Raw genomic sequence first — 14,686 nt, 5'->3', positions numbered from 1 at the left:
AACAAGCACTTATAATGAAGGCAAGTAGGATCTTTGATTTGGAGTGAGGTGGGAGTGGAGTTATGCTACAATAAAAAGGTCATTTTTTCTTTTTAAAAAGGATTTTAAATACAAGGAAGTGCTAGTTCTAATGTTGCAGATGGGGAACATGTATACCGTTCAGAAACAAATGGTAAGCAACAGAAAACAAAAACCTTTCTTACACTCATGTAAAATAGAGATTTTGAAGCTCTGTTTTGTATCTAGAACTTATCTATCATTTTTACACAAAAGGTATACTTTATATAGCTTGCAATCCTCTAAACCCTGTTGAATCAGAGTGCCTTCGAAATGTACTGAAGATAAAAATCCAGTCTAAGGTTTGTATCCTACTAAGTCAAGAGTTGATCCAGAGAAATCAAATCAATGCACCTAAGTTAGTCAGGATTAACTGATGTCCACTGATTTCCACAGGTCTTCTCTAAATATGACCCAGTTGGATAAAACCCTAAATCTGTAAATAGGACAGAAAAGTGCACTGCTGAACTCTCAAGTCCATTTTAAAAGACAAATTCTTTTTTGCTCCTTGTTAACTCAGATAGTTGTCAAATACTTCAATGGTGAAAATCACAAGCACAATGATGACATCACAAGCACTAGAGCACAGTACTACTCACACAATAACTGGATGTATACTTGTGAAATATTTTTGATCAGAATATGAGTATTCACTGCACCCTCTTTACATCACCATTCTGTATGGACTCCCATATTCAGTGGTAAGAATATTTTTTCTACCACATGGTTGTATTTAAGGTTTTTTCAAAAGGAGCTGGGATTACAACATTCCTAGTCTTTAATTTATTGATCCACTACAAAAATCCTTGCAATAAAATAATGCAGTCAATTTGAAAAACATCCATTAGCTGGTATAAAATCAGTTAGGTTAATAATTTCGTCAATGTCCAATATTAAAAAGTAAAATAAAAATGGATGGTGTTAACAATCATAATGCTTAGTTGCCATCTGAAATTCAAAAAGTCTGCGGAAATCACTGATATGAAGGGAAAGAAACTGAGCAGAGGAAAGAAAACAGCCACAAAGCAAAGGAAGATAATACACTTACACTCACCCAAAACAAAAACCAAATTGCAGCAATATATTTTAAAGGTCAACTTCTGACCAAACAATATCAATAACAATGTAGAAAATATTAGGGCAGAGTGAGTGTGAGGCATCTCAGCTCCTTCTAATAGCAAAACAAAGCAACAGACACATACACAAATGCATGCCATTAAAAAAGAACTATATTGATAAATACTCAGGATTTAGACATATCAGGAGCACTAAAACCTTCTGTAGATTTTCATGCTCTTGATGGCACGGCTTGTTAAAGTGACTGCATTACTATTCAAATTTGCCAAATCAATCTGATTTCTACTGAATAATTTGCTGGTTTGACTTACGTCATCCATAAAATCAATCAATGAGGATGATGAAGAAGAAAAGGAATCCTATTTTAACGTATAGAGCAGTAAAGAAACAGAAACAGATAGATGAAAACTTCTGTTTTGTGAAAATAACCAGCACCGCCATACTGTTGAGAAATCAAGTGAAGAAAGATTCCAAATGATTTACATATTATTCTTTTTTAGTATACCCTTTGAACAGCTTTTGTTAACTGACTATTATTCCACCAATATTACATAGTAGTTTAGTTATATTAAAGACAGTGCAAGGGAACATAGGATTGTTAGAACAATACAGACTCCTTAGGTTTGCTGTACCTTTAGGAGAATCATGCAGATGTGGAATGTGCCATTAATTGTCACAATTTCTTAGTGGCAGGATTTTACTATCCAAACTAACAAAATGTCTGTGGCCATAAAGATGGGCTACATCTGTGTGACTGGGCAAGTGACAGCAACAGTTTCCTTTTCCAGCTCCAATTTTTCTTCCATTTGCCCTTGCTTCCCCGCCCCCTCAATCAATTGGGACCTTCACCCCAGTCCATAATCTCATCTGTGTTTAGATCCCAGGTCCCTGCCTTTACTCAGTCCCCTTTGCTTCAGCTATAGTACATTGCTGTGGCCATGTTAGTAAGGTATCTGCTCAATAATGATGAAGCACAATGTGTACCATAGAACAAATCTTGGTTACAGCTCATGGCTTGCCTGGAGAGAGCTAAACCATAAGCTCATGTTGGGACAACATGCTAAACCAAACTATGGCTGATCTATTTGTGCTTAGCATGGTTTGGCTGAATATAACATGGGATCTTGGCCAATGTGTCTCTTTCGTCCCCAAATTGAGTTCTATTTCTCAGTTGTGCTTACAAGCCCTGTTTCATGCCCAATAAGCATGGGATGCCTTTGTCTGGCGGCACTGTAGCCCATAGATTGCAGCAAAATACTGGGCAAGATTTTGCCCAGTATCTTCTCTGTGTGATGGGCTCATAGGAAAAAGCTGTCCCATGAGTCCTTGCTGCAGAAGGGAGGGGAAAGCCTAAGGCTGCTTCCCCTGGAGCTCAGAGTCATTTTGCTTTGAGAGCTTTCTGCCCATCCACCCTCGGGTTAGCGCCTTAACTGAGCAATTTTGGGCTGGAAAGTAATTTCTCTCTCCCGACGCGATTGGCACTTGGTTGGGATTTTTTCGCCTTTCCCTCGGTGAAATTATGGCTTTCCTTTTTTAGGTGGAAGAATGTTGTTTGTATGAGGGTGGAAATGGCATTGGTCAGGATCAACATTGTATAGGGGGCCCCCCACAAGGGGCCCGAGGGGAGGATTGACCATGGCAAACCCAAGTGTGGGTTGGTATTTGCGTGGTTGGAATCTGCACTCTGGTCTGCCAGTGAGACCTTGCTTGCTTGGCTTGCACCACAGCAAGATTCAACACTGGCTGATTCCTGTTGTACAGATTTGGAGCAATCCAAACCCAGCGGATCCATTCCATCAACATGCGGCTTGTGGAATGATGAACCGATCCTGGGACCCAATGCCATGCCAACCCTTGCTCCGCCTGCTGGTGTCAATAAAGATTTGGCCTGATTTCATCCCATCACTATTGTACGGTCTAGTTATTTTGCTGCTCTCATGAGTCAGATAATGCACCTGCCTGGACAAATAATAGTTGTGGTAGTTGTTATAGTTGTGTTAGTCCTGAGCTTTCTAAACATTTTAAGCACGGCGTCCTTAAATGTAAAGTGTGTAGATTGCTGAGGGCTAAGAATACAAAGAAGCCTAAGAAGAGGGGTCACGCTTGCTGGTGTCACAAAAGCACTATCATCCTCAAACAGGACAAAGCAATGCTATTCTTGCATGCAGTTCCTAAAGTGAAGGGGCATTTGGGTGAAATTTCGCAGGTTGCTTAAACACAATCTATTATCTTGCACTTTGTCTTGGTTTTCTAATCTCATCTGTGCTAAGAAAGCAGTTCAGAAAACAAAGGGAGACAAGAGGTCGCAGTATTTTATGAAACTATTCTGTTCTGTATTTTCCATTCATAACAGAACGAGATAGAAATATTATTAAAAGTAAGATTTGTACCTAAGTGTTTTATATTGTAGGGCCCATACTTTATTTGAACAAGGAAGACAATGGAATCCACAATACTTTTCATTTCTATTTTTCTATTATTTCTATTTTTATTCTTATTTCTTTTATTTCTATTTTAAGATATGTCCCCTGCTTTCTATGAAATCAGCAACCTAATTATTTTGAAAAATCAGGGACGTGAAAATAAATGCCTAAAATAAATTATCTGAGAAAATAACAGAATCTGGAGGGTTTTTGCCTTACTACGTGTCTGAAGTAAATTTCTGATTTGAACATATGGGAGTTGCAATTAAAAGATCCCTATAGCAATGCATGGAAATAATGCAATAAAAAACAACACAGTATCAAAACCTAAGTATAAGACAAATAATACATGTTCCTTAGAGATCAAAGGCTGAGATGCTATATACATTTACACAGGAGCATGCATCATTGAACTCAAGGGGACTTGCTTCTGAATAGACATGATAGGCTTGCATGGTGAATCCCCCCCCCCAACACATAAGTGTAGTTATTATTTCAAAGCAGTAGTGACCACAAACTGAATATACATATGATATCAAAATATATAATACATCAGCTGTTTACTTACTTCAAATTGATCCAGAGCAGAGGTAGGCGCATTCAAAAATGCCAAGAAAGAATTCTGTGAGTCTTGGTGCTTTACACCTAGAAAACAGCAGCAAGTCTTTAACCTATAGAAAATGGCCAACTGGGTCATTGTCTATGGGTTGTCCTTCTTGAGTTATCTCTGTTGCTACTCCAAAATGCACCAGCATGCTCCACAGCTCAGGAAAAGAAAAAGGAAGCAGAGCTGTAACACTCCAAAGTACAACATCATGTCATTTGCAACAAGATCTCAAAATAATTAAGTTTGCATATTAATTTCTTAGCATCTTTATCTATTCCTCATACTTATAACCATTGTACTTAAAATTCTTAGACCGATATCCTCTGGATACAATGAAGATTTCCAGTACTGGTGCAAGTGCACAACTGGTAAACCTCACTGAATCTGAAAACTATTCTCTGGCCTTATATATCAAGAGCTGCTTACAAAATTCTGGCCCCTGCAGCAGCAAAAAACCCACTAGTACCGTGGCAGTTGAAACATTTTTTTTTAAGGATCAGATTGTATAACTAAGGACTCAGCTAGACTGGTAAAGAAAAAGTGTTTTATATGCGTTGTATATGCGATACAACACTGTGACACCAGATGACATTCTGAAGGGACTATCTTTCCCTACCGGATTCCCCTGTATGAGTTTACAACGTGTTTAACTGAATCACTTCTTTTGATGTGTCTAGATCCAACCTAAGCCAGAGTAAGGTTAAGTTTACAGATTCACGGAGCTATATTGGTTTGGTCCCCTTATCTCTCCTTTCACAAATGCAGTTCTTACCACACTCTACCATTAAAGGGATCCACTTCTATCTACTCCTCCAACAAATATAACTTTCTGGGCTTTTTCTTGGGTGGTTTTAAATTTAAACTGAGTGAAACATTTGTCCAGTGCAACTAGTGTTCCATGGACAGTTTTTCAGAGGAGATTCCCCACTATGAAGCTATCCAAACAGTACTGTATTCTACCCTACTGCTGATTTGTCTGAAGGACAATGCCCTTTTGAAAGAGCAGCTAATAAGAAGCACCCATGGGCTTGAATCGGATGTATGTAACTCAGCTAAGTAAACACATATTTTGATCATGAAAACTCACCATCATCAATGGGGCAAAATGGCACAGCAATTAAAATGAATAGGATGACAGTACATGAAGGAATCAACCTTTTGTATCTTAATGTTCACCCCGATTGTGGTATTGTTTAAGTTGTAACCAGTGGGTTGTGGGATTTGTTTTTGGGTTTTTTTTTGAATAATAGGTGCCAGTACACAACACCACCACCCTGCTTGCTCCACCCGCTCTCTTGCTCCCTCCCCCTTTGCTGCTTCCTCCTCTGTCACTGTTGCTTCCTGCTGAAGGCACAGCCTCCTAGTGGCGCTTTGGTGCAACCCTTACAATCGCCAAACCACTTTCAGGGAAAGTGCCTGACAATCGTAAAAGTCGCACCAGAGCAGAGGCGCTTTGGTGATCGTAACTTGGTGATTGCCAGGCACCTGCCCCATGAAACAGCAGCAATGGAGGAGGAGCAAGCGGCAAAGTTGTGTGGGGAGAGAGGAGCAAGTGAGTTGGGGGGCGGGCAAGCGGTGGTGGCAAGATGGTGGCTGGGGGGAAGAGGTGGTGGTACACTGTGCCAACAGAAAAAAGCACTGGTTGTAACCCAGAATGGCACTGGTAAAAGATGAAGAGCTAAGTAAATATACAAACAAACAGAATGATTGTAGGAGCAATCGATAAGACATTTATTTTTGAGAAAATAATTTATAATTTATTTTCCCACTCTATAAGACTACTCTAGGTGGCTTGTAGCTTAAATCAAAAGAATTGGCACATTTTAAATGATTTCTTCACCATACGATACATAAAATATCTGAGTTGTAACTACTCATTATGCCAGCAACTTTCTAGTAAATAGTGATCAACTGCTGTATAGTACAAAAACAAAAGGATTTGGAAGAAAGACTTTATGAACCAAGACAACTGTCCTTCTGTATTTCTATAACAGCTGTGGGTACATCTTATCATGTAAGAGCTATGATGGTATCTTAGAAGCCAAAATCCATATTCTGTCAGCACACTCTAAGACGCCATTCTTATTTGATAAGATATACCCAACTGCTGTGGAGTGGATTTTGCCTTCCTTTATTTGGACACCAATTCTCGTACCCTTTTCTGATCGGAGTTCTTCTGTCTCTTTTTTCAGTCTCTCTATTTCTGACAATAGGTCAGAGTTCTTCTTGTCAGATTCCTGTAGTTTGCTTTATACAAATAAAAAGAGAGAGAGATAGAGAGAGATCCAATTAGTAAGGGCCATGTTATTTAATCGTTACTTGAACATATTTTTTTCAGCACTGTTCAGTCAAGATCAATGTCAGCCACGTCACACTGTCAGAAGTATAACACAAAACGTGGAAGTGAGTGCTACTGTAGCAAGGAACCTTGAAAAAGGAATTAGTGATTGTCTCTGAATATCCTTTGAGTTGGCTCTAGTCTCTGTTTATGAAAAACAGTATGAGCAGCAGGCATGGGAATAAATGATCTCTATTTTAAAATACAGCACTGATTATTTTTGGTGGCCATTTCCTAGCAACTGTAATGTTTACTGGTGGAGATGCATGTTCCAATATGCAACTCCAGTAACTAATTCTGGAAATTCTAGTCTAATACTGGCTTGTTAAGCCTTTGGCTACCTTTCAAAAATGTATTAATTGAAGCTCGAGTTGGCCATCACCCCTTTATGAAAAATAGCTATTTGGGTCTTGCTATTCGGGTATTACTATTAAAATAGCTATTATGTTAGCAGTCACAGAATACGTTTCATGCCAGTTTCATTGCTGAATTCTGTTATGGGGAAAATTGAACAGAATTCATGCTGCTACTTAGCTGGACTCTTGCTGCTACTTTTAGTTTTCAAAGGCAACTAAAAAGTCTTGCCTGCAACAAGAATTTTATATAAATTATATGACCTGGAGCAGTCAATTTACTATAAATTATCTGCCTTCAATCAGCTCCCTCGATCATTGAATTTCTTAAGTCAACAAAATGGATCGTGATGGAAAAAGATCGTTCTTCAGAATCCATAAGCCAATCGTGGTAAACTAGCAGAGGAATGCAGTTTATTGCTTTTTTAAAAGTTGTAAAATGCAACATAAATTTTATTTTCAACAAAGATCTTTGAAGCACCTTAAAAAAGCACAGATTTTCCAGTAATGATTCAATTAACTACAAATTATAGAAGGATAATTTTTGCTTTTAAGTCAGGCTGCCATGAATAACTGTAGGATTACAGTTTGACAGGCGATATATTTTAGGATTTATCAGTATGTCTTTTGTAGAAAAGTCTTTGCAAGCTAGAACATTAGAACCACCAATTCTTACCATTCTGTTGCAATATTGCAAGCTTTAACTTTATTTAACTCCTCTTGAATGGCTTGTTTGGCTCGTATTTCTGCATCAAGGGCTGACTGTAGCTCTAACCTTGCAGACATATCCAGTTTTGCAAAACGCCGCATCTTCCAGGGCATGTCCTAAAAAGAAAAGCCGTTTCCTTTTATTTAAGGCATTTGTTACATTTCAATCTTATGGTCTTCCAAAAGAGTCCTGGCAATGCCCCAAATACATTATCTTTCTTTGATCCAAGTAATAAAAAACGTTGTTGTCCTATCTTATTCTTTTATAGGCAACAGCAGTTTTATGAAATATTCCATTTATGCTATAGAATACATTAGCATCAATTAAAATACTTATTCATTGGGGGGGGATGAATCTATCACAGAGAAAGTTTTCACGCCCTCTCTGACCTCCTTTAAACAAGCTTTAATAAATACAACCTTTACTGTTTAAACTGGGATGTCATGGAATGGGGACTATTGTCCACAACAGTGATTTTAGTCAGCTTGATTATTTAAATGTAATGTTGAAATAACTGTTTTTATATGCTGTACACTACCTTGTAACAGATTAAAATCAGTATAGAATTAAATGATCACAGATTCACAGAATCGCAGAGTTGGAAGAGGACCCCAGAAGGAGGTATTAATCACCTTCCTAGCCCAGCCAGCTATCCTGTCCCTGCCAGTTTTCATCAGCCAAGAGGAGCAAGAGTCCAGAGTGCAAATGGTTGCCCTGACTGATTGAAGCACCTTGTCTGCATCCTCAAGCCTTACTAACTGAAACTCGTCCAGCTAACAGGACTAGACAATTCTCTGGAACACCTTTCAAGATTCATCTGCTGTAACTGGTAGCTAATATAACTCACATTAGGCATTTATTTGATGGCACAGGAAATCTTTAAAAAAGACACTTAATAATTGCTTACTGTTGCTCTTGCCCCCAAACTGGAGTTCCTCAGGGCCTCTAGTTCTTCAGTCATTTTGGAGGCTAAGGCCTGGAGATAGCCTCGGGCATCCTTTTCATCGCTTACCCTAGTCAAGCAGTGAAATAAGATGTAAGAACTTTGGCAAAAGCAAAGGCTAAGTTTTTGTGATATCTAAGTTAGAGAGATAATGAGGATGTTGAAAAACAGCCAGAATGAGAATTTCATAAAATCAATCATAATTATAGAAAAATAAAGCCCAATTAGTTAAGCTGCAAGCGGAAACAACCCACGTGATGCCCCTAAAGTTTTCTTGGGTGCTGTGGAACTGAATCCTTAACATTTCTAAAAAATAGGCACCAAAGGACATAATGTTCCATGGTCTTGTACAGCTCCCACTCATTTCAGTGGTGCACAGGTGTATATGGGCAGGTGGTGACCATTGCATATAATGCAATACTCTCATTTTCTATCTTCATTTCATTTATTGTGTTTATATCCCATCTTTCCTCCAAAGAGCTTGAGGTGGGTACATGGTTCTCCTCTCCCTATTTTATTCTCACAACAACTTTGCGAGGTAGGTTTAGCTGGGAGTGAGTCACCCAGAGAGCTTCATGGCTGAATACCAATTCAAACCCTGGTCTCCCAAGTCACAGTCTAACACTCTAATCATTACATCACTCTAGCTCTCCCAAAGCTGACAATGAGTAGTTGTTTTAAAGTAAATGAATAAATGAATTCCGTTTTTTATTATAATTATAATGGGGGGGACAGCTGAATAATACATATATATATTTCAGGAAATCATGATCCTTACAGTTTTTCTAAGCATTCAGGTTGTGAATGCTGAATAAATGTGTGAATGATGGCAGCAATCAGCATGGAATTGGCATAGCTGTAATGAAGGCCAGATGTTTAGGATCATAGCCAAAATCACAAACATGCTCCTTTGAACACATGTAATTGTAGCAACTCACACATTTATGCATTTTTCACACATGAGGGTGCATATGCCTTTTCCTACATGGAGAAGCTGTCTGTGTAGGAAAAGCCACGTGTGAAACAGTTCCAGGGAGGTGTTTAATTACGACCACCATTCCATCTGCTTCCATATTTCAACTGGACGGACCGTTTTATTGGGCAATGAAAGGCCCAAATCTCTCCTGCACACAGAAATCATAAGATGTTCTTTTTAACCAGCCCAAAAGGAAACTGGTATTGAGATCTATGCAAAAGCTGTATGCATCTTTAGCAACCAGTAGATGGCAATAAGTTCCAATATGCCATTTGTGCAGTTCATTTGCATTGTGTAGAGCTAGGCTGCATTCCTGCAGGAATGGCAGTGCCAGGCTCAGTGTGCTCGGAAAATCTTCCTAATTTTCTCCATGCTTGTTGTTTGGTGCCAGGTCAATTCATAGACATTCTTGATCTGAACATGAATGGAATCGATCCGAGGAGTATTGCTGAGACCTTAGTGGGTGAGCTGGGTGCAGCTGAACTAATAGATGTGGCACAGCATCATCTCAGACAGCGGGTGCAGGGAATTGCTGTGATTCAAAATGATTCCATTAACCTCACTTGGAAACCTTTCCACCTTGGGTTGGGACTGCCATCTGTTGCCAGGTCAGACTGGGGATACCATTGTTGTAACCAGAGCTTTCTTTTAGCGGGAACTCAGTTCCGGCACCTCTAAGGTGGGTTCCATTGCCATTATAAGAGAGCAAGGGAGGCGATCATAGTGAGTTCCTGTACCCCTTTTTCTAGAAAAATAGCACTGATTGTAACTGCTACCCACAAACTTCTCTGACGAAAGTAGTTTTGGGAGAGACTGAACATTCACACTGAGGCTCTGTCTACTGCTTTTGCATGGGATTTCACAATCTCCATGGCAACCATAGGGCTGTCTCAATTTCCCCTGCCCTGGTTTTAATGTTTGCATGCATGTGTTTTCTTTTCTTGTAAGTTGCTTTGAATTGCATGTGGCAAAAACAAACGAACAACCCAACACCAATATATTTCATAATAATAATTAGCAGGATCAGTTGGAGAATTAATTTCATATCCTGAGTTTTGACAGGTCCAAACAGACCATACTTCAGGCTTTTGTAATATTCGAGGTACATTGGATTCTATGTGTACTAAATTTCACCTTTCTGCTAGGGAAGTACCTGAACACATAACCACTTAATTTCCAGTCAGTGAGAGAAAATATATAAACATATTTGCTTTACTGTGTTCCCTTCACCCGGCTTGCATGAGAGACTTTTGTTTATGACAAAGAAGTACTATAAATCATCCAGCTTTGATTCTTTATTCTTTGCTTCTGTAAAAGCAGACCTTCAAGGGTGAAAAATGGACCCTGATCCTTGAGTTTGAATTATGTACATTTATGAAGTGAACTACATTGCTTGGACCACATCCAGTGTTTCAGAGCCCAACGTGCATTGACTAACCATACTCAAAAGCCAGAGCTATGCCTAAATATGGACAGTAAAGTTATACTGGATGTGAAAGCACTGTCTAGCTAACAAGGCTTCCCTAAAAAGACTATGTTTATCCATTTTTACTTAATACAAAATTAAATTATACAGCTGCTATGAAAGCAGATAAAAAGGACACAAACATTTAAAAAATGATACTGCCACAAGACACTAACATTAATCAGTGTAAATGATCTGTGGAAATGTTTAGGTACAGATTGTTTTCAGAGTTACATTTTACAAATGGTCCAAAAATGGAAAAACAAATCGCTGCAAAAAATTGTTTTCCCCACTAACAGTTCAAACTCATGCCTGCATCTTTATTTCAGAGTACTGTAAAAGACAGGGGATTGAGCTTTGTCAGTATGATAGAAGGGAATATTAGAAACTATCACTTGAAGGCTACTTTTCATTCTGTAGCAATTTTCAAAGAGGCAGCCTCTTAATGTATATGAATAAGTGAACTGCAGTCCCAGAAAGCTTACAGATTTGGTAGTCTTTAAGATGCCACAAGATTCATTTTTTTTATTTTGTGTTTTAAATTTAATTTATAGGATATCAACAAAGAAGGATAATATGCCAATTCTGTGACTAAATACTAGAAAAAAACCTTCCACCACCTTTTATTCTATCATATATGAAGCTACTTAGAATTCTACTAGTTGTCACTTGTATTTGAAAATCCAACAACTATACCCAGTGGTGGTTTACACTGCTGAAAAGAGTTGAGTTTTCTGAAGCTTGGAAATAGAACACCAGGGGACTGAAGAATTAAATTCTGTTTGTCCAAAACAGAACGTGCCTTGTTGCATGAGGGACAGTGGCAGACAGGATTAGATGAAAGTTCTTACCACTGGATGATCTCCGTGATCTGGGCTTCCCAGTGCGCTACAGATTCTTTTTTGTCAGCAAGATCTCTCATCTCTTCTTCCAGTTGCCGGTTGCTCATACTTAGTCTCTCATACATGGCTGTAAGCTGAATAGATTTTAAAGACAAGAGGTATGATCTTGGCTTGCTGGCCTAAAATGGCTTTTCTTGTGTTTCTTGTGAACTTTTAGAATCCATAAATGTGCCCCACTATCCTACGCAGCCTGAGGAGGTATGCTTCTGAATACCAGTGGCTGGAAACCACAGGGAAGTGCTCTTGCGCAATTGGGTCATGCTTGAAGGCTTCCCATAGGCATCTGGTTCGCTACTGTGAGAACAGGATGCTGTACTAGATGGGACACTGGCCTGATTCAGCAGGGCCTTTTTGTGTTCTTATGCTCTGCGGGTTGTGTCCTCATGACATATGTTGCCAGAAGCACCTATATAAAACCAACTACCCCAACCCATAGTATCTATTGTGCAAATGGATCTCCTCAATGGTCAACAAATCACATGCATGGGTGAGTCTCATTGTTGCCTGAGGAATGCAAAAAGTCAAAGCATTCTAGAATTCACAATGGAAAAATCATGCCTGATTTGTGGCACTCACTTGCCAGGTTCTCTTTAAGCACACATTCCTTTTCTATTATTATTATTATTATTATTATTATTATTATTATTATTATTATTATGCCCTTCTGCCACTCGGGGTAGCTTCCAGCACATACAAAAATGTCAAACATTAAAAACTTCCCGATATAGGGCTGGCTTTAGATTTCTTCTAAAAGTTGTGTATTTCTTTATCTCCTTGACATCTGATGGGAAGGCAGTACACAGCCGAGAAGGCCCTCTAATTTCAGTGAAATTCAGTACCATCTAGTTCAATTATGCATTCCTGGGTTTTGTATGAATTCTATATTTTGATGTTTCCATAGTGCATGGCTGGGCGGCTTGTGGCCCTACCAATATTGTTGGACTCCAGCCAGCACGGCCAATAGTAGGGAAGATGGGAGTTGAAATCAAACATCTGGAGGGCTATGGGTTTGCTACTTCTGCCATATTGCATTCCTATTTTCTGAGGTGGAAGCCCTCCTGAGGCACTACTCACATGAAAGGGACAAACAAGGTGGAAGGAGCTGAGGGGGCCACATGTTAGCCACATTCCTGAAGTTGCATGACTTTTCTCAACCCTGATGGGGCAAAACTTCTAAAGTAGGGAGTCTGCTCTCTGTTCCCCATGCAGGGGGAGCCACACAAGTTTGGAGAGCTAAATATACTTCCTTTCACCATAACTGCCCTTTCATAAGAACAATGCCTGAAGCTGACTATAGTGATCATTTTCTTCCAGCTAAGGCTGTCCAAGGCTTTTTCATGTCAATATAAGGGTTATTCCAAAGTCCTGGTGTAATCTAAGTCCAAAACAGTTTCACACTTTTCTCTTTGTTTCCTTGTTACACATTTGACCCTCACCCATTTGATAAATTTTATTTTATTCTGATCCCTTATTTAATTGTCTTTCATTAGTATTTTTGAACCACCTAATGAAGCAGTCTGTTGTCCATAAATACTTCTGGTATAAGTTTGGATCGGTAATTAACTTTGCATCTTACCAGATAGAAATTACATTTTGGCTCCTAAAGTAATCAGCATGCCAGTGTATCTTAATCTATATTATTCAGTAATTTTGTGGGATCTAATCGGAAATGAATAGAGATATCATCAAATCTAAACTCCCATCATGGAAACATAATTAATTATACTTGAATCAGTATTGGAAGTTATTCACATTTTCCCAGTTATATGCTCCTTTATGAATTTTTCAACTTTGCTCAATTTTTTAATTTCACCCACAAAACACTTACCTTATCAAGCTCAGCAGAAAGCTTTTTGTTCTCCTCTGTCAAGAGAATCTTCTCCCGTTCATATTTCTGTTTGAACTCTGTTTCAAATTCTTCTCTTTCACTTTGGCTAAGGGATAATACAAAATGCAATAAATCATTAGCATATATGGAAAATAGTACAAATATATGCTTCAGCAGAAATCTTGCAGAACATTAAGGACTGACATATACAGTAACTAAGAAAATATTATACAGTAATCTGCACATCCACTGAAACTGGAATAACATGATTATCTGTTTTGCCTCAGGACAACAAGACAATGTGTTCTGTGTTAGGAGTACATATTAACCTCTCTTTAATGTGGGACACCAGAGTCCCAGTTAGCAGGCATTTGTCATTCTATTGTAAAAAATACTTAACATTGACCTCTTATTCATTGTCCAAATACAACATATTGGATGAAACCAGTGAAAGCAATGGAACAAGTTAAAGTTGCATTAATTTTTGAAGGAAATTAGGCAGGGCTGGAGTTCTCTGGATGACACCCAATCTTGCTTTAATGCTGTGAGAAGGTTTCCACGAATCTCAAACAGTCATAGTTAAGAGTAAACATTATGATTCAATATCCTTATTCATTTTTACAACCCTTTGCAATTCTGAAGCTAGTGAAAGAAAGAGTTGCCATATATGGTGCCTGGAACTGCAAAACTCCCATGCATGAAGATTCTCATTAGGTTAATAGAATGGTCCTAATTATGACAAAATCTAATACCTGAAAACATCCATGTGTCAATTTACCAGATATAAAATAAGCCAAGTACTTTCTAAACATCACCACAAGTAACAAATGTACAGTTACCAGATTGGAGAATCCTACAAATGAAAACAAGACACATACAGCCCTCCCTAAAGTCCTGTCCTGGCCAAATGCATTGCTAGAGAAGAAAAATGGGAGAGCAAAGAGCAGATACATCTATGAAGAATGGGGAAGCAGTCCCCAAACTGGCACAAAGATGAGCATGAGCCAC

At 38.7% G+C, this 14,686-nt stretch overlaps 1 protein-coding gene across 6 annotated transcripts in view; it reads right to left on the bottom strand.

Moving 5' to 3' along the window:
- Window positions 1-14,686, bottom strand: part of CDC42BPA (CDC42 binding protein kinase alpha) — a 153,650-nt gene that overhangs the window by 39,220 nt on the left and 99,744 nt on the right. For all 6 annotated transcript variants that reach the window (XR_014524283.1, XR_014524284.1, XM_083496013.1 and 3 more), the window contains exons 16-21: window positions 13,679-13,784; window positions 11,800-11,924; window positions 8,472-8,577; window positions 7,532-7,680; window positions 6,320-6,411; window positions 4,126-4,202 (exon numbers count right to left, since the gene is read on the bottom strand). Coding sequence is in view for 4 of the 6 variants with exons in the window: in XM_083496013.1 (XP_083352139.1) it covers window positions 4,126-4,202; window positions 6,320-6,411; window positions 7,532-7,680; window positions 8,472-8,577; window positions 11,800-11,924; window positions 13,679-13,784 (655 nt within the window). In the remaining 2 variants the exon portion in view is untranslated. The remainder of the gene's footprint in view (window positions 1-4,125; window positions 4,203-6,319; window positions 6,412-7,531; window positions 7,681-8,471; window positions 8,578-11,799; window positions 11,925-13,678; window positions 13,785-14,686) is intronic.

Source organism: Podarcis liolepis (assembly GCF_965112155.1).
Source record: "Podarcis liolepis genome assembly, chromosome: 3".
Lineage (NCBI taxonomy): Eukaryota > Metazoa > Chordata > Lepidosauria > Squamata > Lacertidae > Podarcis > Podarcis liolepis.
The sequence above is the reverse complement of the archived record's forward strand: the minus strand, read 5'-3'. Positions and strand labels throughout refer to the sequence as shown.